General features: G+C 39.5%; 1 protein-coding gene across 5 annotated transcripts in view; it reads left to right on the top strand.

Annotated features, from left to right (window-relative positions):
• Positions 1-23,321, top strand: part of KIFAP3 (kinesin associated protein 3) — a 66,376-nt gene that overhangs the window by 7,577 nt on the left and 35,478 nt on the right. For all 5 annotated transcript variants that reach the window (XR_003536099.1, XR_003536098.1, XM_027694625.1 and 2 more), the window contains exons 5-11: positions 352-493; positions 1,630-1,729; positions 2,492-2,616; positions 3,078-3,176; positions 3,880-4,058; positions 6,227-6,389; positions 19,566-19,666. Coding sequence is in view for 3 of the 5 variants with exons in the window: in XM_027694625.1 (XP_027550426.1) it covers positions 352-493; positions 1,630-1,729; positions 2,492-2,616; positions 3,078-3,176; positions 3,880-4,058; positions 6,227-6,389; positions 19,566-19,666 (909 nt within the window). In the remaining 2 variants the exon portion in view is untranslated. The remainder of the gene's footprint in view (positions 1-351; positions 494-1,629; positions 1,730-2,491; positions 2,617-3,077; positions 3,177-3,879; positions 4,059-6,226; positions 6,390-19,565; positions 19,667-23,321) is intronic.

Here is a 23,321-nt window from a genome sequence, read left to right as displayed (position 1 = left end):
CACAATGGAAAAAAATGATCTCCATAAAGGGTAAAATATTTGACTTGCATACTGGCCCCTCCAAGTATAGCGCTCAGCGGGACAGCAAGTGGGGTCTGGAACATCGGACAGGACTCTGGGAGTTGTGCCTGAGCATCCTTTGTTTTAAGTAATTAAATCTTCTCAGATTTCCTGGTGTTCATTGGCAGTGATTCTGGATGTGTTGAGTTTTTTTAAACTTGTATTTTATTTTTCCCTAAGATCTTAACTCCAAGCTATGTGCTCTTTTGTCTCGTGCTTGAGTAATGCTGTGATTGATGGTGTTGAATTGCCATCTCTCTCTGTGAAACCCTTGCTTGTGACTGCTTTCAGATTGATGAAGTTGCCAATATCAATGACATGGATGAGTACATTGAGCTACTGTATGAGGACATTCCTGACAAGGTGCGTGGCTCTGCCCTCATCCTGCAGCTGGCCAGGAATCCTGATAATTTGGAAGAGCTGCTCATAAATGGTAATTTTAAAACACAGTGGTAACGTCTCTTAATATTGTGCTGTTAATTTTGTGGTGCTTTCTTTTCAAGGGAAAAGTAGTTCACCTTCAGTTTGGGTTTTCTCTAGTTTGAAAAGCTCTGTTTCTCCATACATGTCAAAGCCCAGTTGGATCTCTACAAACGGGTGCTGCTCAGATTGTTCTTAAATGGGCCTAACACTGAAGTCTTCCTGCCCTCAATAAACTTCAGCTGTTTTTTCTCATCTTAGTTATTTTGATGCTAAATTAACTTCAGCTGGCATTACTGCTGGAGATGAGGCTGTATTGTTGTATCCTGTAGATCAGAAAACTTGCTTTGAAAAGGGGATTTGCTTGCTGACATAAGTTAATTTTGTAATTTTTTTCCTTGCCCCTTTTGTCTCTTTTGCTGAGCCCTTATACCCTCGCATTCCTCAAATAAATGATGACTTCAGTACATACCCATCCTGCAATGTCAGCAAGCAAGATGGAATGGGAGGGGAATGGTGAGCCATGAAATAATGGCTTGTCCCCATGAGTTGTTGCAAATATTTTAGTGTTTAACGTTCCCAGTTGCTGCTTTTCTCTGATCATGTAACGTGGTGTGTGTGAAAAGGGACTAGGTAGGGGAAGGTGAATGGAAAAGTGAGATGAAATAAGACAAGAAGAAATATAAACTGAATTATTACATAATAGGAAGTTGATTCAAGGGGAAAAATAAATAGAAAGGTGGATAAGAAATACTGTCTGTCAAGGTAGAATGTAAAGAGGATTTGAAAGTGAAAATTATGTTTTAGACAGGGGATACAATGTAGTATGGAACAGGCAGCTGGCAGAGGCTACAAGATCTGAAGGCTGGTGGTATCTCTAAGATGACTTCAGTGTTTGGTTGCAGTTTCCTTGCCTGTTGCCATCTCTCAGGGTTTGTGACAGGATGACCAGCCAGGGTACTCCCTATTTTTGTATTGTCTCCAAACAGAATTTGTGAGCAGTGGTACGTGGTAAAGTGAGATACCTGTGACAATCTTCTGTTAGAAAATTGATAGGTGTAGAATAAGGTGTATTCAAATTCTGAGACTCACAAGACAAAAGGAGGGAGGTGAAATGCTGATGCTCATCTAAATCTTGTTTCACTTCAGAAACTGCCCTGGGTGCATTGGCCAGAGTGCTGAGAGAAGACTGGAAACAAAGCATCGAACTGGCTACCAATATAATTTATATTTTCTTCTGCTTTTCAAGGTGAGTGCAGAGTCCCTGTATATAGGGACATAAGGAACTTAGCTCTGCTTAGTGGCTTTTCATTTGTTTTCTGTGCTGCAAAACTTCACTGAAACGGGGAAAAAATTTGCTGAGTCAGAAACACACTTGTGCCTCAATTTTATCACTTCCAACAAAAAGAACCCTCATGGTCAGGCAGCGTGTGAGGGAGCTGGGAAGAAACTAGTAAGGATTCTGATCCATAGCTTTCTGTCAGAAATAAAAGGTGGCTGAGCTGCCACCTGTGATTTCCATCAGCATTCCTACAGGGCAGAAATGGTATTCAAAACCAAAGTGAGTGCTTGCTCCTCTTTAGCTATGCCAGTGTTTCAGCATACCCTGCCTAGAAATAATTCAAATGGAATTTGCATTGCAACTTGATTTTAGGTCTCTGCTGTAGATCTGGTGAGTAGAGGGTGCTCTGAAGCACTTACAGTGTGGAAAGCAGGGCTGATTGGAAAACATTTTCCTTTACGCATGAAAACTGGAATGTGTTTTTATTTGGACTTGGAACAACAAACTGTTCCTTGCCCTTCTACAAGTCTGAAAAAATATTGGTGTTTTCAGGAATTGCTCTTGTTTTGAAATAATTTTCCAATAGAGAAGTGTTATAATGGGGCACACAGTAAATGCCTTTTTTAATATTTCATGTGCTGCAGTGTTGGGTCATTGCTACCATAGATGTCAAAATGGGAATGGGGTTGTTTGCATTTATTCCTCACAAATATTATTTCTTCAATGTAGTTTTTCTCAATTTCATGGAATTATCACACACTACAAAATTGGAGCTCTGTGTATGAATATCATAGACCACGAACTGAAGAGACATGAACTTTGGCAGGAAGAACTTGCTAAAAAGAAGAAAGCTGATATCCTTTTGATGTTCTGGGGTAGCTTGATGGCTTCTAATTTGTCTTGATTACTGGTATTGGGTTATATGAGATGAGTATACAGCAATTTCTGTAAAAGCAGTAGAATTTACTAGAAAGTGCAAAATATAAATGCAGATATGAAAAAGACCACGAGTGAGGAATTTGGCATGCTGAAGAGGTTAAGCTGAAGTTACTAAGGCAACACAAGAAAAATAATGTTTTATTTTATCAGCAGTATGTCTTAGCAACATTTGTGCTGCCTATTAGGTTGTAATACATCCAGGGCTAGAAGGAAAGAAAAATCATGCCCTAGATTACAGGTGTAGCAGGCTGTTGTGTCTTGACACTGGCTATTGCATAGATCTCTTGCTTTTTACTTGATTCAGTAACACTTCAGAGGACATTAATCATCTGAACTGTGTAACTTTTCTTTAAACTCCTTAACTTCTGCAATTCACTTGATGAAGATCCTGAAAATCAAACCCTGAAAAAGGACTATGAGAAAACTTATAAGAAATACAAAGGGCTGGTTGTCAAGCAGGAACAGCTCCTCAGAGGTACCAAATCCAAATAGCAAATTATTTTGTTGTTGGTAAACATGGCTGAGGGATTCTGTTGGATTCTTGTTATAAACAGGATGCCTTAAACATACTGAATGTGGGGATGAATGTGAAAAGAGCATTGCCAAAGAACAGGGAGAAGATGAGTACTAAATCAGATTGTTTGACACTATGCTGACAATTTTAAAAGTGGTTTGTCAGTCTTAGAGGAAGAGTAGCAAAAGTGATCCACTCAGCTTTTATTTGCTCATGATGTTGGTGTGGCAGGAGTTGAGTATTTTGGTTTTGTACATTTGATTTGGGGTTTTTTGACTTTGCCTAACTTAGCCTGTGTCTGACTCGAGTTGAATGGATTTCATTCCCAGTTTTTGTACTAAAATACTCTTAATGTTAGATTGAAATTATCTGAGTGGCAAACCTTTCCTGAGAAGGGCTTTTTAATGATTCCTATCGGAATGGTAATAAAAAAAAATATAAAAAGCTTCTAGTGATCCTAATTTTTATTTTTTTCAAACCACTATTAGAACTAATGCTTTCTAAACAGGAATAAAAAGCATTCATGGTAGTTTCCTTCAAAATACATTGGGAAGGGAGCAGAATGCTGCTGAAGGTCTTGTTTTCAGCACTTACTTTGTATACAGAGACTTGTTTATTCTGTTGTCTTTGATCTCTTCGTATGATTTATATTGACCTTTGTTAGTTGCCATTTACCTGCTCCTAAACCTTGCTGAGGACACTCGCATTGAGCTGAAGATGAGAAACAAGAACATTGTCCATATGTTGGTGAAAGCACTGGATCGTGATAACTTTGAGCTGCTTATCCTCGTCGTAACTTTCCTGAAGAAACTCAGCATTTTTATGGAGAACAAAAATGATATGGTAAGGCTTGTGGCACTCCACTGCAATGCTGGAAAGGTTGGGGTTCTGAAAGCTTCGTGTGGCTGGAGGGAAGAGGGAGACATCTCTGTCTTCACCCTAAATATCTCTAACACTGTTTATCCTATTTCGTAACAAGTAAAATGAGTAAAAGAAAACCGGCACAACATCCAATCGTGTCATACTGCAGACATTTTTGAAGAACTGTCATCCCAAACACAGAACATGATACATGAAATTCCAAATTTTGAAGCCAACACCCCAAAGCTTTCTAATACCCCCACTTGTGGTGATGCCAATGATCTTGCCCCCAGATTATGCTCTTTTGACAACATATTATTGTCTCTGCCATGTATTGTCTTGGAAAGAGAGGTGATTATCCTTATGGAGCTTGCTAGATGAGTTCACTTGTTTCCTAGGTCAGTTTGATCTTCAAAGGCACCCTCACAACTGTTCCTTCATACTACCAGTAATTTCTGAGAACAGAGGCAGTGATATTCTTGATAAGCCTTTTTTTAGAGAAGTCTTACACTTCTGAAACTCTAGCATGATTTTTTTGGTGACTTTAAGCTCTAGCCAAGTGTCTCTTTTGCTGATCTTTTAATAGATACACGATTTCACTTCTGTGCCTTTATGCCAACAGCATTACATGAAAATGATAAATTTTCCTTATCCAAGAGGTAATCTGAGATTAATGGTACATGTGGATTGTGAGATGAAAAGATCTGTTTAAAAGGAATAGTGAATTAATTGCATCTTTGTTACTGGAACTGTCCTTTGCATGCATGAGCGCTGAACGCTGCAGACAAGAGGTATCTCTGTTACTTACATATGGGACTGTATTAGGAAAATAAGAATTAGGTCTGCAGCCCTCTGATTTGCTGGCCCACTCTCCACATTCCATTGAATTTATTTTATTGCAGAGAGTTTTAATAGTTTTGGAAAGGTTTGAATGTTCTAGGTCAGGTGTGTGAGCATTCCTTACTGATAATAAAGATGATACATTTTTCTCCACAGTATTATTAAGGAAAGCTATCAATGAAGGAGAAGGTGTTCTTATATTTATATTGGGCAGTAATACAAAGATGTCAAAGGCCAAATGAACACAGATTAGTTGTGCAGCACCTGATTCTGAGTAAAACTGAATAATCCATATGTATTTATAGCACATTCTTTCCTGTGGTATTCAAGTGCCATATTAAAGTCAAAGCAGTGAGGTAGGAGTTGTTGCTATCTGATTGTCTTTGATCAAAGCCATCCAGTGAGTTGTTTGGTTATTGCACTATGCTGTGTGGGGAGAGCTGAGTTTCTTTTCTTAGTGTTATTCTGTGTGTATTTATAACTGGAAGACCAGTTACATACGTGCAGAAGTCTGAAGAAAGCAAAGTAATTTTATGTGCTTCCTTCTGGCCAAAGAAGGATCTGGGAAGGAAAAAATGAATGCATTAAAAGATTATGTCAAATAAAAGCAGAGAAATGTTGCTTAGAAAACGATAAAAACTTTCTGAAGTCTTGCCAGTCAATGCTCAGATGTCTTTTCTGGCTGGTAAAGTGAACATGATCTCAGGAACTGATACCACTTCTCAGTTCCTGGATTCCACTTTTTAATTTGAGAGTGATACATGTTTCAAGATGACTTTCATGCTTTTATTAAATTAACATACAGGGCAACGTGCCTCTTCTGAGAGCACATGCAAACTTCTGTCTAGGGGTTCATTTGAAATTCATAATGAAAAGTCTCAAATTCTCTTTGGATGCCAATTTTCTGTCTTTCTTAGTTGGGTCTCTCTTTGACTCTAATGGCAGTTGCTCCAGGGTTGCTCATGTTTAAATTTAAATGAGTTCTCCCACCCCAATCTAGTTTTGCAAGTGATGTCTTCACCACATTCTTGCAGTATTCCAACTGTGAGGAATATTTCCAAGACATCTGAACTGCTTGGTTGAAAAAACGTTTTTAATCAACATTTCCCAGTAACTCAATCTAGAAGACTTCAACCACAAAGGCATAAGCAAAACTACTTCAGATGAAAATGCATTGACAGTCTCTATTATGGCTACAAATTGGATTTGTATTTGCATACACATGCTTGTGAATATATAACACACTGAGAGGGCTTTTATATTGAGGACAAAGTTTGGATGGATTATGGATTTTTTTTCTCGATACACAGGTTGAAATGGATATTATTGAAAAGCTTGTGAAAATGGTACCTTGTGAACATGAAGACCTGCTGAATATCACTCTTCGACTCTTACTAAACCTCTCCTTTGACACAGGCCTGAGAAGTAAAATGGTACATGTTGGTTTGCTTCCCAAACTCACTGCACTTCTAGGTATGTTTTCTTTTGATCTAACACAGACATTTCAGCAGGGGCAGTGAAGCTGTTTACATCATGATGTGCTGTGCCTAAAAGTTGCTACATCACATTTGTCTGCCAAGGCACTTCCTCACTAATCCCAACTTTTTAGCATTCTCATCGTCCTGTCACATGCAAGATTAAAGGGAAGTTTAAAATAATGTGATTTCCAGTAGATTTATTCCTAGGTTCTCTTAAAATGTTGAATGAGTCTTCTGGTCTTTAAAAAGAACTTCAGTAGCTCCCTGAAAACTCTGTGATGTTTGTAATGTTGGAGGAGCACCTAGGAAAAATAGGCAGCATCTTCACGGAGCTTAGCTGATGGAGATACATGTGTATATATATATATAATTTTTTAAATGAAGCTTGATACTTGTAACTTTAATTGTCTGAACAAATCAGAACTTTCCCAGCCTTATCAGCTCCAACTCTGAGCAGTACTGATTTTTAGACTTTCAGCTTGACAGTCTGTAACTTGTGTTAAGATCATGTGAGTACATTGGTTACAAGGGAAACTTTCTGTTGTCTGTAGGGGAAAGCCATGGAGACAATGAGGAGTTTGGAAGAAGCGGAGGATAGTCCAGTTTGATCATTGTTATATGCTGGAGTTCTAAGGAGGGAGTTTTTATTGCTCCTTGTGTGTTCTTTGGCTGATACTACCTAGAAGCCACTCTGGTGGATATATTAGATTTTTAGCAGGATTTGGCTCTAAGGATTGCTGAGTGGGAATAGAGGATCTTGTTTTCTGGAGCCCTAAGTGTGTGAAACACTGATGCAAGACATTGCTAAGGTTTTCGGAAATATATTGGGCTTGGGATGTGCTAAACTCAGTGCTGTATCCAGATATTGTTTGGAACAAGGGGAATGCGATGGTGAATCCATGATGAGCTTTCTCCCCTAGCTTTGTATGGTCTTTTAAAATGGTTTGCCTCCTCAGTTCTACCTTCAACCTCAACATGGCCTTATTGCTGTTCAGTGAATACCATGAAAGCTTACACTGCTTTGGAAGCCTTATTTCTGTTGGTGATTAATACAACACCTACCTGATACATCCTGAAATGCCTCACATCTTTTTATGCTTCCGACCCACAACCATGTTTGCACTTGATATCCCCCTCTGGGCTGAGCTAGGAGGTTGAAAATTGACATTTGGAATCTCTCTTCTTAATGGTTTTTATCCTCAAGAAAATGTTATTTGGTAGTAAGTGAACTGAGAATTGGAAGCTGATGAGGAAATATATTTTCTCTCATTTAAGAGAGGATCTGGCTGGGTGGTTTGATTCATCATGGATTGTAAGCTTCTTGGAGCAGGAATTTGTCCCTTTTTTTTTTTCCTGTGGCAGTTAGTGCTGTGGTCTAAGGCTGGGGCTTCTGGGTGCTTGTCACCCCAGGAATGGCAGGACACAAATCACTGGAGTTCCTGCTTCCAACAAACATTCCCCATTTAATATTAGAGTCAGTCTGAATTCATCAGTTAAATATCTGCTTCCTAGTATTTGTTTCTAATGGGGAGAGGAGAATTGCTTTTCAAATGCCATTCTGCTGGAGTTGTAGGTAGGCCTTTGTGGAAGGCTGTTCAGCTCAGAAGAACCAGCTGCCAAAATTGCATCTGTTCCTGAAGTGGCCATTGGGGCAATCTACAGCAAGTTCTGCTGGTACTTCCACAAGGTGCACTGCCTGGTTTTTTTTCTTTCCTTGACTTGGAAGTCTTTCATCCTTTTTTTTTTTTCTTGCACAGACACATATGCAGTTTGCCCCAACTTCTCCCTGTAGAATTGCTTGATACTTATTTTGTGGTGTGCTGAGAAAGTGTAGGTAGAAATATTGTCTATTACTTGTTTCTTTAAGCCATCTGTGTGATTTGTGAAACTTTTCTTGATACAGTGATTCAAGCAATTGTCAAATACATCACTTTGGTATCCTGTCTGAGGGTGGTCTGCAGACTTCATACTAAGAAAATCATGTACCAGGTGCCCCATTTATACAGGTTTCTGGGGTCTTAAACACCCATTATTCAAGTCAATGCCTTCAGCTCACATTTGCAGGTCATCTCAAAGTGCTAACACAGCACAACAGCTGCTGACAAGTCACCGTACAGCTCCTAATGCCAAGAGGTCAAGTTTGTTGACTCAGCCTACTGAAATTCAGCATTTGTGCAAGCTTTGCCTTTGAGTCTTTAGCACTGGGGTTTGAGATGAGTATAAATTAAGTGTAGTGGGGGTTTAAGGGGAGAATTGAGATGGCAAAGATTAAAGGTCAGGATTTGTCAGGCAGTGGTTTAGGGCTCAGCACTGAGGTGGCTGCAGTTCTGGAAGATGTGCTGCTTTCCCAAGGGACACTTAAATGCTCTTAAAAGAGCAGGAAGGCCCTAAATGTAGGTGGAGTCTGAGGCAGAGGGGATGAACTGGTTTCTGCTGAGCTCTTAGCAATGGAGTAAGTGTGCCATGGATATAATGGAAAAGGACCATCTTCTTTCCATCGCACTCCAGTGTTGAGGCTGCTGTTGAAAGGATGGACATGAGAAATTCTGCTTAGTCTTGGTTTCTGTTTTAATTAGCTTTTTCTTTTTAATAGTGCCAATGCCTGCTTCCCCATGTAGCTTTGCCAGTCAACACCACTTGCTAGTTTTCGTGGCTTCTCTTCACAAGTCTGAAGTATTGTATGTGACAAGACTCCTCTTGCGCCCTCCAGGCACCCAAATTAATCAACTACAGCTGATCTTTGTTATGCTCTAAATCTCAAAGAGCTTTGTGCAGCTGAGGGAAATTTGGCTTCAGACTTAGGATCAGAAGCTGGAGCAGAGCTTTGGAGGCCTGTGAGGTACAATCTGCTTTATTCAGGTTCTTCCATATGTAAGCTGCTTGAGGAGGTATGAAAAGAGATTTTGTTGATTTGTGTGACTTCACTTCTTTGAGAAAACCTTGTAAGTGTTGAATCACCACAGCCTTGCAGAGAATGTTTTTTCTACTATGGCTTTATTTTAATACTTAGAAATTATGTTTACAGAATGATCTTTCCTTTTTATACATACTCCATGTGAATGCTTTATGTGCCAGTGTATGTGAAGCACGGCTTTAGTGGATTAAGGTGAGAATTCATGTGAATTCACCAAGTGGTTTAAACTAGACATTTGCCTGAAATGTGGAAAACACAGATTCAGTGCCCTCCAGTCATCACCTGGGAAGGAGAAACCAAAGCAGCATGTTATGGACTCTTCAGTGGAGGTTTGCTTCACTTTCATGGTACTCTCATTTTGCTTTGCATGGCCTAATTCAAGTGAAGTGGTGTAGAGGAGTGACTTGCTCCAAATATGATAGAGTTTGGTGGTTAGTGTATCTGCTTGTTGAAAATATTCTCACTGAAAGGGGGAAACATAGAGCTGAACTTAAAAGAAAGATGTGAATCTGTTTTCTTAATCCCTGGAAATGCTCTTCCACTGTTGGACACGAGGGAAATGTTACCCTTTTTCATTATTCTTCCCCTGGATGTGTGATTGGTTTCTAAAGTAAATGCCCTGGCAGCAAACAGAAGAAAACATTGTCTGCAAGGAAGAATAAAAAGCCCTCACTTCTTGTTTGGACCAAATCCACTTAAGTTTTTCAGTTAAGTGGCCAAACCAAATACAAATTTTTTTAGTACTGCTCTCTTACATATATGCACAGCTTGTGATCCACATTCTTCTAATAAGGGTGCTATTTTGTGCTGTGTCTGAGTGGTTTCTTAGCCTTTGTGAAGCGAGACAAATAGTTGCCCATTCTCCATGAGAACAGCAGGCAGTTTGTCCAGCAGAACCAGCTGAGTGCTGCTGTGTGTGTCATGGCAGGCTGCAAACTCTTCATGGTGGAGCCCAGCTCAGAAGCAGCTCCTGGCAGCACATGTGTGGTGGGCAGTACCCGTGTCTCTGTGTCCACTCATCAGTCAGTTATCCCTCACAAACAGATGTAAATGATAGGGAATGTTGCAAATGCTCTTACAGTGATACTGGGCTGCTGCTCAAAGACTAAAAGGAGTAGGTTTGGTTCCATGCAGTGAACAGTCATTTCTATAATGAGCTGCTGGACAGTTCTTGGGTGTACTGAATGCATATTGTCTTGAAATGCCATTTTCTTTTCATTCACTCCAGTGCAAGCCATGCTGAAAGATTGAAACCCCATTATGTTTGGAAGTTTGACTTGAGTGTCTCTTTTTGGTTGCTTGAAATTACCAGCTGCTTTTAAAAATGAAAGGCTGAGTGAATGCAGATACTGGTGAGCTGAAAGTGGGTGGGTCACAGAACAGTACCAGCTGTGAATCGTGCCCAAGTGCAGAAGGGCTGTGCATTTGGCTGTGAAAGTGCCACACAGGGCCAAGGTGATCAATCTCAAAAAGATTTCAGGTGATGAGGAACACCTTGGGTTGTGTGTTCCAGTACAGAGTACAGCGGCTAAAAAAAAATTGGCTTTTTGGGTTTGTGTTTAGCCAAGTAGATGAGCGTTTGTTATTCAACACTCTGAAATACAGAGTGCTCAGTCCCAGGTAGCAACAGCATAGTTTTGCCAGTCTCAGTATGTACCCTATGTGCTTTATTCATGAGAGCACCCTGGCCTGGTGGTCTTAATTTCTTTGTGTTCAAGACTTAATATCAGCACACTAAGAAGCAGTAGCCACCTGATCTTACACAGAAATCCAAGGGCTGTGCAATCGTTTGCAAACTCCAAAGTAGGTCAAACTACTCTCAGTTCATTAATTAAGCTGGAGATGGCCAGAGCAGAGGGTAACTTTGACAGTCTGAGTTAGTCCTCACCGAGGAGTCTGTCTTTACTGGGTTCATTGATGGAATCTTTTCTGAGAACTGCTGAAATTCCTCTGATATTTTTCCATTCTTTACAAGTTGGGTTTAATGAGCAATCAAAGAATTGCCAAATAGTTGTATGTTGGGCTTCTTAACAGCCACGTCTTGATATGGTGTGCAGCCAAGCTGGATTATATGTTGACTGCTGTGTAAAAAGCCAAGTAGTACTTTGCTCTCTAATTAACGGAGTGCTGTGTGTTTTTAATGTTCTATTCCTTTTATGAAAGTTTCTTTTAAGAAGGCTTAAAGTAGATGTGTTCTCTTTATGAGTTCACTTGGCCTTTTTGTAATGAACTTATTATGGAGCTTCACACATCTGTTGAAAAATGGAGCTTCTTATAGGCTACTGCAGTGTTTCTTCTGACTTTAATAGGCCTCGTTTATCCTATAAAGAAACATACATTTTCTTACCTGATCAAGTGAGCAAACAATAAGGGTCAGATGTGGCAAAGACCCTAACAAAAAGCACATGTCCAGCCATCAGGGTGAGGTAAAGTCATATCGGGATTGCTTGAAGTTATTAATGGCAGTAAAATTTATGCTTCCTCCTGTTTTCCCAATTAAATTGAGAAACTTTTTTTTCCTGAGGTGGCTCTGCAGCAGCTGGTTCCAATACTACTTGTGTGAATATTGCCTGGGGTGTCTCCATTCCTTTATAGTAGAGGCTGGCTGAAGCACATTAAGTAACAGTTCAACTACAGGGACCAGTCTGTTGGAAAGCAGTAATTATTAAGGGATTTATTTTAATGGTAGCTTTTTTTATCATTTGTGGTGAGTATGGCCAAGGCTTAGAAAAACCCTCAAAAACAAACAAACAGAGAAACCCTGACACCAAAAGAAACACAAACCAAAAACATCTTTTAACATTCAACTTCTAAATCCTTATTAGAAGTGCAGATGGACCTGGCATGTCTGAGTGACTTAAGGAGAGTGTTGGGTACACAATGTGTCTTAAAACCCAGCACTTACCTTGGCTGTGGATTAGACAGCAAACTTTACAGAAAAATTGATTTCTTATTTTGAGAACTATAGAACTCAAAGTAGAGACACATCAGTATTGCTAATACTGTGTTGGAAGCAGAAATAGAACCCCAACTAACCTTCAGGTAAAAGCCTTCACTCTATGACTTTCTGCTTCTGGTAAGTTGCAGTGAATGATCCAGAAAGAAGAACTGAAATTTGTAACATACTTTTGTATAAACTTACAAGCTTTTGAAATCTGTTATCTGAGTTTTTCTGATTCCTTTAACACTGTCCAAAATTGGAAACAGTGTTTTTTCATTTTGTAGCTCTTACAGGTGGAGCCTGGCTAATCTGAACACTCAGGCTCTGACTGTTCAGGTGAGTGAAAGCTCATTGCTGTGGTGTGCTGGTCACAAGTGCATGTGTGTCTTTAGCTGTGTTATTAGCCTTTTTAATGAAGAGGATAACTTTGGTGTAACAAAAGAAACTAACTTCATGTGTGTTGACTGAAAATCAAAATGCTTGTGGCAGCAGCAAGGGCAAGAGTGGAGGGATGGCAACAATTTGAAGATGAGGGAACCAAATTGTTGGAATTTACTAAACTGATGAATGGGAAGGATCCCCTGAGCCAGTATTTCGACTGTGGAGCTTACAATATGTGACTGATTAATTCAATGCTTTTAATTGTTTCTTTGCATATTGCAAGAGCAAATTAATACTTAACAGTAAAAAGTAAATCTAGGCTTGTACATGAACTGTTGACATCTGAGAGCTTTGCAAAGCACAGCTTGGATGCCTAAAGCATGACAGAACAGAAACAACTAGTTCTAGTATCTTGGAAAATCTCCATAAAGAAGGAGCGAGCTCTTCTGCTAATCTTCCTGGTCTGTGGTAACATCTTCATAAAGCCTCTGTGAGGGCCAAGGTCAAAGAGAGAGGAGCACCATTTCCAGAGCCCTTGTGAAGGCTGCAGGCAGAGGGATGACCTCAAAGGACCTCATGGAACAATTTGATAATATTGCCCTCAGACCCTTTGAGCTCCTGCACAGGAACAGCGTCTCTCGGATAATATGGGACTTGATTCTTGTGATCTGGAAGACTCGAGCTCAGCCAATATTTAACTCCACTTTTTGGACTGAGTAAATCTGAACCTCAGCTTTATACTTCAGCATCTTCAACACATGGGTAAAACCAGTTTTTGTATTTCCATGTGGTGAATCAGCCCTTTCTCAAGGCTGCATCCTGCATTGAGTTTGTTCTCCTTCAGGCAGGAGCGTGTTGGAATACAGCTGCACCATCCACTCAGAACTGAGGTGCTCTGCTGTGCAGCTGGGTACCTGCAAAGCCAGGAGCAGGGAAAAACCTCCACCTATTTCCTTTCCCACTGAATTCCAAACAAGAAGATCAGAAGGCTGTGTTTCGATCAGAAAAGTCTGAATATTTTCTTGTAATTGTAATCGGAGCAATTGCTGTAGTTTAATGATATATAGTGCAGATATGGCAAAAATTATGCATGTCCCATACATTTCCTTTTAGTTTATGTAGCTTGGTGGAGACTTCTAGAGCAAGAGCTTTGCTTGGAATCTTTTCCACCTACTTTGGAAGTATGTGTTTTTGAAGTTAAATCAAACTAAGAACCTCTTCTAATTTCTAGTTTCTTGTAGTTAATTCTTTTTTCTGCTGCTTGCTTTCTTCCTTAGTCATAGCCTGACCCAAAACGTAATTCTTTTGTGAAGAAAAGAGAAGTAGCTTCACTTTCTTCCTTCAGGGATAATCCTATTGCCTCCTGATTTCTCTCTAATCGGAACTTCTCATGGATTTATCTCTGCTTTGGGCAATATATGGGATATTGCAACTCATCAGCTTCCAGTTTCTGTGTGAGCCAAGTATGATTGGTTGTAGCACATCCTAAGGAACAAAAATGGGGTATGTTTTGCTATATAGCCTCAGAAAAGGACATGCCTAAGTTTAGGAGTGTGTTGATTACTCAGTGGCTGTGCTTTGGTGTCTTTTATAGGCAGCCATGCTACAGTCAGGTGTTTACTATCTGTTTTTCAGTCTGTTTTGTGTGAAGTTCCAGGCAAAGAAATGGAGCCTGAGGCTCCAGATGTGCAGCTTAATTTTTGTCTTGTGCTGTAACATTAAATAACTCAACCTAAATTAGTCAGTTATTAGTCCTTGTACTTAAGATTCATCATTATAATTCTTTCATTGTTTCCTAAAAAAAAAATCCTATCCATGCTTAGATGAAGCATATACTTAGTTTATTAAATGAAGGGAAAAAACCCAAAAACCAGACTCCAAACATGGCAATATCAAGGTTTAAAGTTGGCCTATGGTATGAAGCCAGCTTCAAGTAACATAGAGGTGGCACAAGAGGGGTAATCAGTATGTAATTAATATCATAATGTTTTATTTACAATGTCTAGTCTCCTTGAGTATGAGCAGATTTGAAAACTCTTTCAGGTTCTCTTGATAAAATAAACTGATACATCCAATACAATTTATATTTACATATGTAAATCAAACCAATATGTGTCTAAAGCACACATGGACTAACTTAGTCCAACTGTTTCAGAGCTGCTTGTGAGGAATGATACAGACAGAGGTAAACAGAGATGCCTTTCTGTCCCTTTTTTCCGAAGATCGCTGTTACAAATTACGATACATGTGAATAAACTCTTGATTAAGCTGTTTTGGAGACCTGATACTCAGTTTGTGACAGTCTTATCCATCTAGATTTCTTACTTGCCTAATTCTGCAGCAGATTTGACTTTAGGGTATCGGAGTTTGAAACTGAAGATTCACTTTGCCATTTGAATAGGTTATTTACCTTCATTTGTGTTCTGGTTTTGATTTAGTGTTGTTAGTGTTTTGCACATGAGTGGGATAAGGCATATTTCATATCTAATATGGAGACATTGATGACTCCATTAGAAATGATGGCTACTTGATTAACTGATAGTGTTACATTTAAATAATTTAGTCCATGCTTTACATTCTCATTTTTACTTTAGCATTTGAAAGCGGAATGCTGCTGCTACAACTCAGACTGGCATTTCGTTTTTACAGCTTTAGGGTTTCAGTTTTGTTGTCATGGAGCTAATGGAGGTTTTTTTATTTTAAGCCCACAAAGTCAACTGAAATGTAGGTCCCAATCTTGTGATCAAGAAATCATTTTTCTATAGCTTCTGCTATTAATACCATTTAGATCTTTAACCTTACTAAGAACTAAACACAGGATTCAGGCGTGGGTCCCCAGAACTGGCACATGGCTTCTTATTAATGTTCAAAGGCTTAAAATCTGAAGCCATTTTGAACTCAGAACCCATCATGTATTTATTTCCCTCTCTAATTTGCAGAAAACTAGTTGTGAAAACAGCCTGAGGGACCTGATATTTTTCCATCCCAGCTGCTCCAGCTGAACTACAGCTGCAAAAAAAAATCTAAGTATTGTTTCTATAAACTGTTGAGTGTATTTTATAACACAATAATTCCCACAAAATCAGTAACTGCAGTTAATGACTGGTTTGTTAAGGCATTAACTGCACTCAGCTGGGAATGACCAATTTCTCTGGAATGGCTGTATAAGAACTAAGGCTAATTCAGTAACACTTTCAAATAATTATTTGGTTAATTAATGGTAAATTCTTGTGGAAATCCTATCAAAGTGCTCGTGACGCTCACATTTAATATCCAATGAGTTCATTATGATTCATGTTTTATTGCCTTAAATACCAGAAGAATCCATAATGACTAGGCCATTATTTTCCAGGGCTGCCCTTTCTGCTTTAGGCCATTTGGCTATTCCACCTTCAGTTGTAAAAAGCTTGATGCTCAAAACTACCAGCATTTGTAGCCACAACTTTCTGGCACCACAGCAGATCTTTGGTGATTTTTATGAACACGTTTGGCAGAAATCTGGTTTTTCTTCCTCTTGCTTTTTCTGGTTAGGGGAATAATTGATGCCTACTGTACCAAGTCACAAGGAAGTCTTCCTTGCAGTGTCTGCTTTTTCATGTGTGGCCTTAAGTAGTGGTCAAAAATAGCAAAAAAGGTATCACTTCCGTGCTTTGGAAAGCTGTTCTCCAGCCAGGTACTGGGCAGGGTTTGAAATTTTTACAGCCAAGTCTCTGTGAAAGCTTGACTCAGGGGGTTATTCGTTAGCATTCAGATGAGTATAAAATAATTAGAAAAAGTAAGCTTGGTACTGGTGTATTCACATAATAGTCAGTAGCTGCCAGTTTATATTTTGGGGAGTGAAGTACCTGTGGAAAAGGATGACAGTTGGCTTGGTAGATTTTTCAGAGTCTGTCACTTTTTACCCTTTTGTCTGTTCTTCAGCCTGCAGGGTGATGCTTAGTGTTTAAAACTCTTCAGCTGTTGAATCTGTTCCCTTCCTAATCTTCAACAAACTCGTTCTGCACGGTTTCCAGTCAGCTTTCCAACAGGCTGTGTGCTTTCTAATGGAGCACAAGATCCACAATTGTGTTAAATCATGCTGGCTGTGCTTAGAAACAACCACCTCCTCTTGATTTTCCTGGAGTGTTTGATTCTTTGGATCATGAGTTGCTGCTGTTATACATGAGAACTGGAAAAAGTCAGGAGGTTCTGCTTTTCCTCCACCAAAGTGCTTCCATAGGGAAAGTAGAACAGTGAAACTTCCAGACATTAGCCTGAAGTTCTTTCCTTTCTGGGGAATTGAAATGAAACTTAAGATGCAAACACCATTAGTTTAGTTTAGTTTAGTTGCACACTGTTGTCTTTTAGCTTTAGTTCTGTAGCTTTTTTTCATCAAGTTAGTACAATTCAGTTGTGTTTTTTCCTGTTTACTCACAGCTGAGAAATACTTCCTTGCTGAGTGTGTGTAATAAGTGTCTGTGACTTAAAATGCTTTAAACCCTTCTCTATGTCCTATATTGACAGTAGGACAGGGGAATTCAGGGAAAGTGAGTCAGATAACTGCACAGCAAGTAGGAATTTAAATTCAGCTCTTCTCTTGGAAACTATAGCTATCTTTCCCTTTTGTGTGTCATGAATTCTGCTTTATGGAACATACTTTGAGAGAATGATTTAAGTGCCAGTTATTAAAAATCAACTGTTTAAGAGTTCATTCAGATAAAATAAATGTTGGAATTCTAGATATTCTTGAAGTTGATTATCTGGGTGGTTTTGATTACTTTTGATTGTTTAGAAACTGAAGCAGTGCTGTCATTCACTGATACCCAAGGTGTTGTCCAGGCATCAGAAAGATTATTGTGATAGGCTGAGCCTTTGGAAAAAGGGGAGAGAAAATTATGCAAAGAGGTTTTTTTATAAAAAACCGAAAGACCTTTACTGCTAGAGCAGGCTCTTTTATTTGAAAGTAAGCCACCAGTATTGCCAAATACCAGGAAGCTGCTATTGCTGCCAAATTTGTGAGACTGTATCTTAGCTGATGCTTGATCTTAGCACAAATGAAACTTGCAAAAATAAGGAGGGGAAAAAAACCCATGAAGGACAGAAGTTGAACAGGTAAAATTTAGCATCATTCCTACTGGTGGTCTGCCAGTTCATATGTGCTGAGGGTCTGGTCCAGCTTCACTCCAGTTTGTTTTCCTTGTTGCCGTTCTGGGGAGCTTTTTTCCTTTTGTACTGACTTACCTTTTACTTCACTAAGTGTTTCCTGCATTATCCAGCTAAGTGTATTTGTAATTTGAGTCTTGATGTTCAAGTCTTTAAAACAGAGGCATGGAGTGAAGTGTTAAGAGCAGTGTAAACAGATTTTTTTTTTTTTTCCCTGGACCATGAAACTTGAAGGAACAATTTACTCTGTAAACTTTTGTATAGGAGAACCCTTTAGCTGTGTGTGTAGGAAGTTTTTTCATGTAATTATTGTTTTCACAATGTTAATAGAAGCGAATAGGTAGGTAAGATGTCCAGGCACAAGAGAAGCACAAAAGATAACAAACACTTCAGTTTGTTTGCTTAAAACAGACTCTGTTTATACTTTAGCAACCATAGTACAGTCTGTGCTTTTAGTTTAATAATAGCCAGAGTAGCTTTCACATTTGGGCAGTGTCCTTTCTCCAGCTGTTAAATGTATGGAAGGTTGTGATACCAGTTATGTTTTTTTCAAGCAGGTAAGAATCCAGAAGGATCTGAAAGGTCAGCTATGATTTTAGGTTTGACATGGCTGAGAACACTTCAGTCTGTATGGCAGCTGCCAAAAGGGTTTCGTGGGTCTCCTTTGATAATTCAGCTTTGAAAAAAGGCACGAATGCTCATTGTCAGGATAAAGGCATCATATCCTTGACTGCTTAGAGGAAATTCCAGCTCCCAGTGATGTATGCAGAAGAAATATTTGACTGTGTTGGTTGCTGTTTGAGGTTTTGATGCTTTGCCAACGTGTTAAACGGATATTGTTCTAACTTGGCTTGAATAGAGGTGGGAGGTAGGATATTGCTGATCAGTTGTGTAAGAACTGTGAATGAATTTGGAGGGTGTGACCTTTTTACATCCTGATCTAACTAATGTAAGCATTTAGATAAATGTTTTATCCCATATACAGTCAGGATCCTGCTAATGCAGGGCTAGAGGAAAACTCCAGAGCATGCTCAGTCTGGATTTCAGCAGTGAGTCACAGTCAAATTCACCTGTGTTGTTCTTAAGCATTTCTGTGTTTGTCTAAGATGATTATACAGAACCTTTCAGTTAATTACTTCATGGCCTACTCACATTAGCTGCTCCAATTTTTCTTGAGAGTCGTTTTCTCTTTGCTAAGTGTGAATGTGAAAATGTACTAATGTCATTTTTGAAATGTATGAAACACAAAAAGCACCCATGGGGTAATATAATTTAGAACAGTAAAACAATCAGTATTTATGTATGTGACTTAAGTATGTGACTTGCTTGAAAGGCAGTGAATTCCTTCTACAACACTTTTTAGTGGTAGTTCTTATTTTTCTCCCTGGCATTGGTACATTCTTTATAATTTCACTTTGAGACGAGCTTGTTATTTGCATAGGAATATCCATAGCTAAATCTTAATTTCCTACCTGGAAACTGAGGAAGGCTTTCTCTGCATGGACTCTCATTATTAAACATTCCTTCACAAAATGTATTCCTTGCAAAGTGGGGATAAGGAAGTGTTTTGAGATGCTGGGAAGAGGAGGGAATAGTTACCAATTGCCCTTGTTCCCTTTTTGCACAAATGTGTGGTTCATTTGCACAGGCCAGGCAAGACCCTTTCATTAACGTGTCATTTTTGATTTAAATGTTCCCTCTATTAGCCACGGTTTTTCTGCTTTTTGTTTTCCCTTTTTAAGTGTTTAGCTAAAAATACTTCCATTAATACGTTTTTTTTCCTCTCCTTCTAGGAAATGAAAACAACAAAAAAGTAGCGATCTGTATTCTGTACCACATAAGCATGGACGATTGCTTCAAATCCATGTTTGCATACACAGACTGTATCCCGCAGGTATGTGATGAGGTGATAAAATCCCCTCTTTCCCCGTGCAGTCCGTGCCTTGCTCATGGCAGAGCTCGCACTGACCCCCGCAGGTGACGGGGGGAACAGCCACGGTGCTGCTCGCGGTGAACCACCGACTCATCAGGCAGGAACTGTTCCTCCTGGCTTTTCATGGTCCCAGAAAGAGGAGAGGTGACACATTCCCTGTCAGTGCTGCAAACACGGGTGACCTGATGGATTTCTACAGAAGATCAGGAATGCTCGAAACAGATTAAAGCTTGTGCAGCACAGCAGGTCCTTAGGGAACCTTTTGGAAAGTATTTCCTTTACAGTTTTAGGAGGCATTCTTTTCTGATCCCATTGGGTATCAAAATTTCAATGTCTCCAGTATTACAGGATATGAACTGGAAACCAGCCAAGCAGGGTTATGATGCTACATGACAATTCCTTTTCCTACTGTAGACATGTACAACAAGGGAGACTTGGAAGACTGTGGAAGGCTCTTCACTGATCTTTCAGACTACAGTTTGTTACATAACTCGTTGATCCAAGCACAGACACAGTATCATGGGGTTTTGGTTTTTCTGTGTGTGTTTGTGTTTTTGTGTATGCATGTTTTGTTGTTTCCTGCTGGTTTTGGGGTTTTTTTTTGTCTTTCTAAAGTGTCGGATCCTGTTTTACTGATCTTTTTCGCAGGCCTAATGAGGCTGGATTTGAGAAAGCCTTTGTTGCATAAGTGTAAAAGCTCTCTGGTAGCTTTTTCAGAATTGCACCACGGTATCTTCTTTCCTGCCAAGTGTGTTTTTAACATCAAATACATCCAGAATGGGAAGTTGTCATGGAAAGTTTTCAGAATGTTTCTGGTCATTATCTCATGACAAAATTGGTGAAGCTTTTCCACATACAAGAGGATTTTGGATAATAGAGAGGGAGGAACTGCTGGGAATAACTAGTATATGTTACAAAGTGGTCTTGTAAACATCTTGCTTTCTTTTCTACTGCAAGAAGCAACTCTATATTAAGACATTTGCGTGGTCCAAGGGACCTGCTTTGTTCTGAGCAGTTATCAGCCAGGCTAGAATTCCTGCACTGTGTGTCGTGGCTTGGGATGTGCTTTCAGGGAATCTTGGCATGACTCTTGGATACAGCTCTGTGAACACTGGGTATCTACAGACTAGTGGTGCAGGACACAAGTGTGCTGCCTTCACTGTACTTTGCCTAACTAAACATCAAGATGGGAGGACATCTATGGCTATTAATGCCTCACGAATCACTCCTGCCAACTGTTCAAAAGGAAGCTGGACAGCTGGAGCTTAAATTTCGTTATTGAATGTTCAAAATTAGGATGGTTATTAAGGAAGACAGAGGTAGCAGAAAGCATAGGGAAGTGGATAAGGCGTCAGGAAAAGAAAATTACTGTTTTAAAGGGACTCTGCTCTCCGATTCTACCCTGGAAAACCAAAACCTCTTTTCAGCAGTAGAATGCGTCCTTCCTTGGGTTTGTTTCTTTTTGAGGCGTTTGTCTAAGCTGGCAGATACTCAATAATGAATGTGTAGCTGTCGTAGAAAGTGCTTGGAAAAAACAGAGAGCCCTGTTGTAATTTGGAGTGCGTGAAGCGCTGGCCGAGGGCTCGCGCGTGCTGTCCCAGGGACACATCCTCGGGATGGCAGGAGTTAGTGGGTGCTATTCTAGTAACAGTTAAAAGTGAGTATTAACAGTTCATTCTTGTTTAGACCTCAGCAATGCGTGTTTTGTTTAAATAGGTGCAAATGCCATCCAGATGCTTATAAAAGGCTTTATTGGTAATAACGTGGCCAATCAAAGGGCATGGTTGGGCAGTGATGTCATGGGGATATTTAATATTTCACCGCAGAGCGGTGTGCGAGGTTCTCCGCAGCTCCCCACATGTTTTCCACCACGGTTGTCCTGTTTGGCCCCTCTTTGATCTCTAAGCTTCTTTTCAGCTTAATGCTGGTAAACGTCCTCTCTTGACAGCACCCTTTGCTCCTGTCCGCCATTATCTGCTGAAGTTCAGAAACCAGAGCATCACTTCAAACAGCGGAGTTGGGGAGTAGCCGGTCAGGAGAGATTCCTGAGGCATGCAGTTCTGGCATAATCATTCAAAGATGTTGGAGCTGGGCTTGGGGAGGGGGTTGGACAGAGGTGTATGTGAACAGAGAGCTGTGGGGGTTGGCCTCTGGTCACTGGTAAATAAGTGAAGGCAGGTGCCAGAGAGTCTAGACACAGTGATTTCAGTCCTGGTCTGTGGTATCTGATACTCAATATGGGACTTGTCTGATTGAACACTACTGCCTCTTCATTGCACATGCTGCAGTCTTTTTACTGCCTTCCTGCTAAATCAGTAAAAGATGACAATGGACATAGTAAAAGCAGAACAAATTTAATTTTAATATTTCCTATTTGGCAGCAATTACTCTTCCTTTTGAAGTGGCACAAGAAGCAATCACATTAAATGAAGACATAATGGGAAACATGGAACTAGTATGAAACTATTATTTTAAAATTTGAACGGCTTTAATTGAAACTGGATATATTTTTTTCTTTTTATAGAGAAGTAGTTCAGTAATTAACAGTGTAATCCCATCTTGTTAAACATCTAATTTCCACAGATTTTGTATTGTGTAAGTAATGAGAATGTTTCCCTTCAAATTATTTGAAGGGTTTTAAAAATCTGTTTTTAAAGGTTTTGTAACAGAAGAGTTGCAGGGGGTGATTTTTGAATGCTCATGTTCTACTTGTTAAGTGGCAACTTTCTTCTCTGTTAATTCACTCTTCTGTGACTGTCAGGCTTATGGATTTAATAACCTAGGGATTTTATAAGTTCTTAAAACAACTTAGAGAAATCTGATTCAACCTTTTTAAGAAAGGGAGGAAGAAATCAATGATATTTTTAAAATCAGTACGTGAAAGTTCCACAAAAAGAGAGAAATAGCTGTGTTGTAACATAGTTTAGTATTTTATTTTACTTGGGTTCATTTGGAATGACAGCCTTCTATCTGGCAACAGATTAACATACAGAATGGTTGGAGTAAAATGGTTGGAGTGAAATTCCTGCAATCCCATTGTTCTTATTTTCCCCTCTAAATGGGTTGTTCACCCACTCTCTCTAGTTTTTAATGCATTACAAACTTGTCTTTCCACCAGGGGGCAAGCACACAAATATTTAATGATTAGTTAATCATTCAATTTAATGATTAGTTGTTGCTTTCTTCTCTCCCCACCCCTTTCTGACACAAGCTGAGCTATGTTTTTTGTACCTTCTGTGTCCCACTTATGTTTAGGTTTAGTTTCTTCTTCCAGTAATCTTGGTCTTGTCATCCCACTACTTTACATTACAATCTAAACATGTCTTATGAACTGAGTGGATTTGAGGAGCAAACAGGGTGATGTCCTGCAGCCCTGAAGCTGTGCAACTTGTCTGCCAGGATTGGAAACAGAGGAAAAAGAAAGGGATGTATTTGAGTCATGGTGGTATATTCAAAATGCCATTTCAATAAAGGTTCATGTTGAACCAAACGAGCCCAGATAGCCAACCCAGTGCAAGGTGTATAAAGTGATGGCAGTCCATAGGTTATTAGCCTAAGGAATCACCTGGGAATTCACCCTGGAACTTGCTAAACAGTTGGAACAGGATTATAGGTG

Source organism: Neopelma chrysocephalum, unplaced genomic scaffold, assembly GCF_003984885.1.
Source record: "Neopelma chrysocephalum unplaced genomic scaffold, ASM398488v2 Primary Assembly neopelma1_98, whole genome shotgun sequence".
In the NCBI taxonomy this organism is placed as follows: Eukaryota; Metazoa; Chordata; class Aves; order Passeriformes; family Pipridae; genus Neopelma; species Neopelma chrysocephalum.
This window is presented reverse-complemented; position numbering and strand designations above follow the sequence as displayed.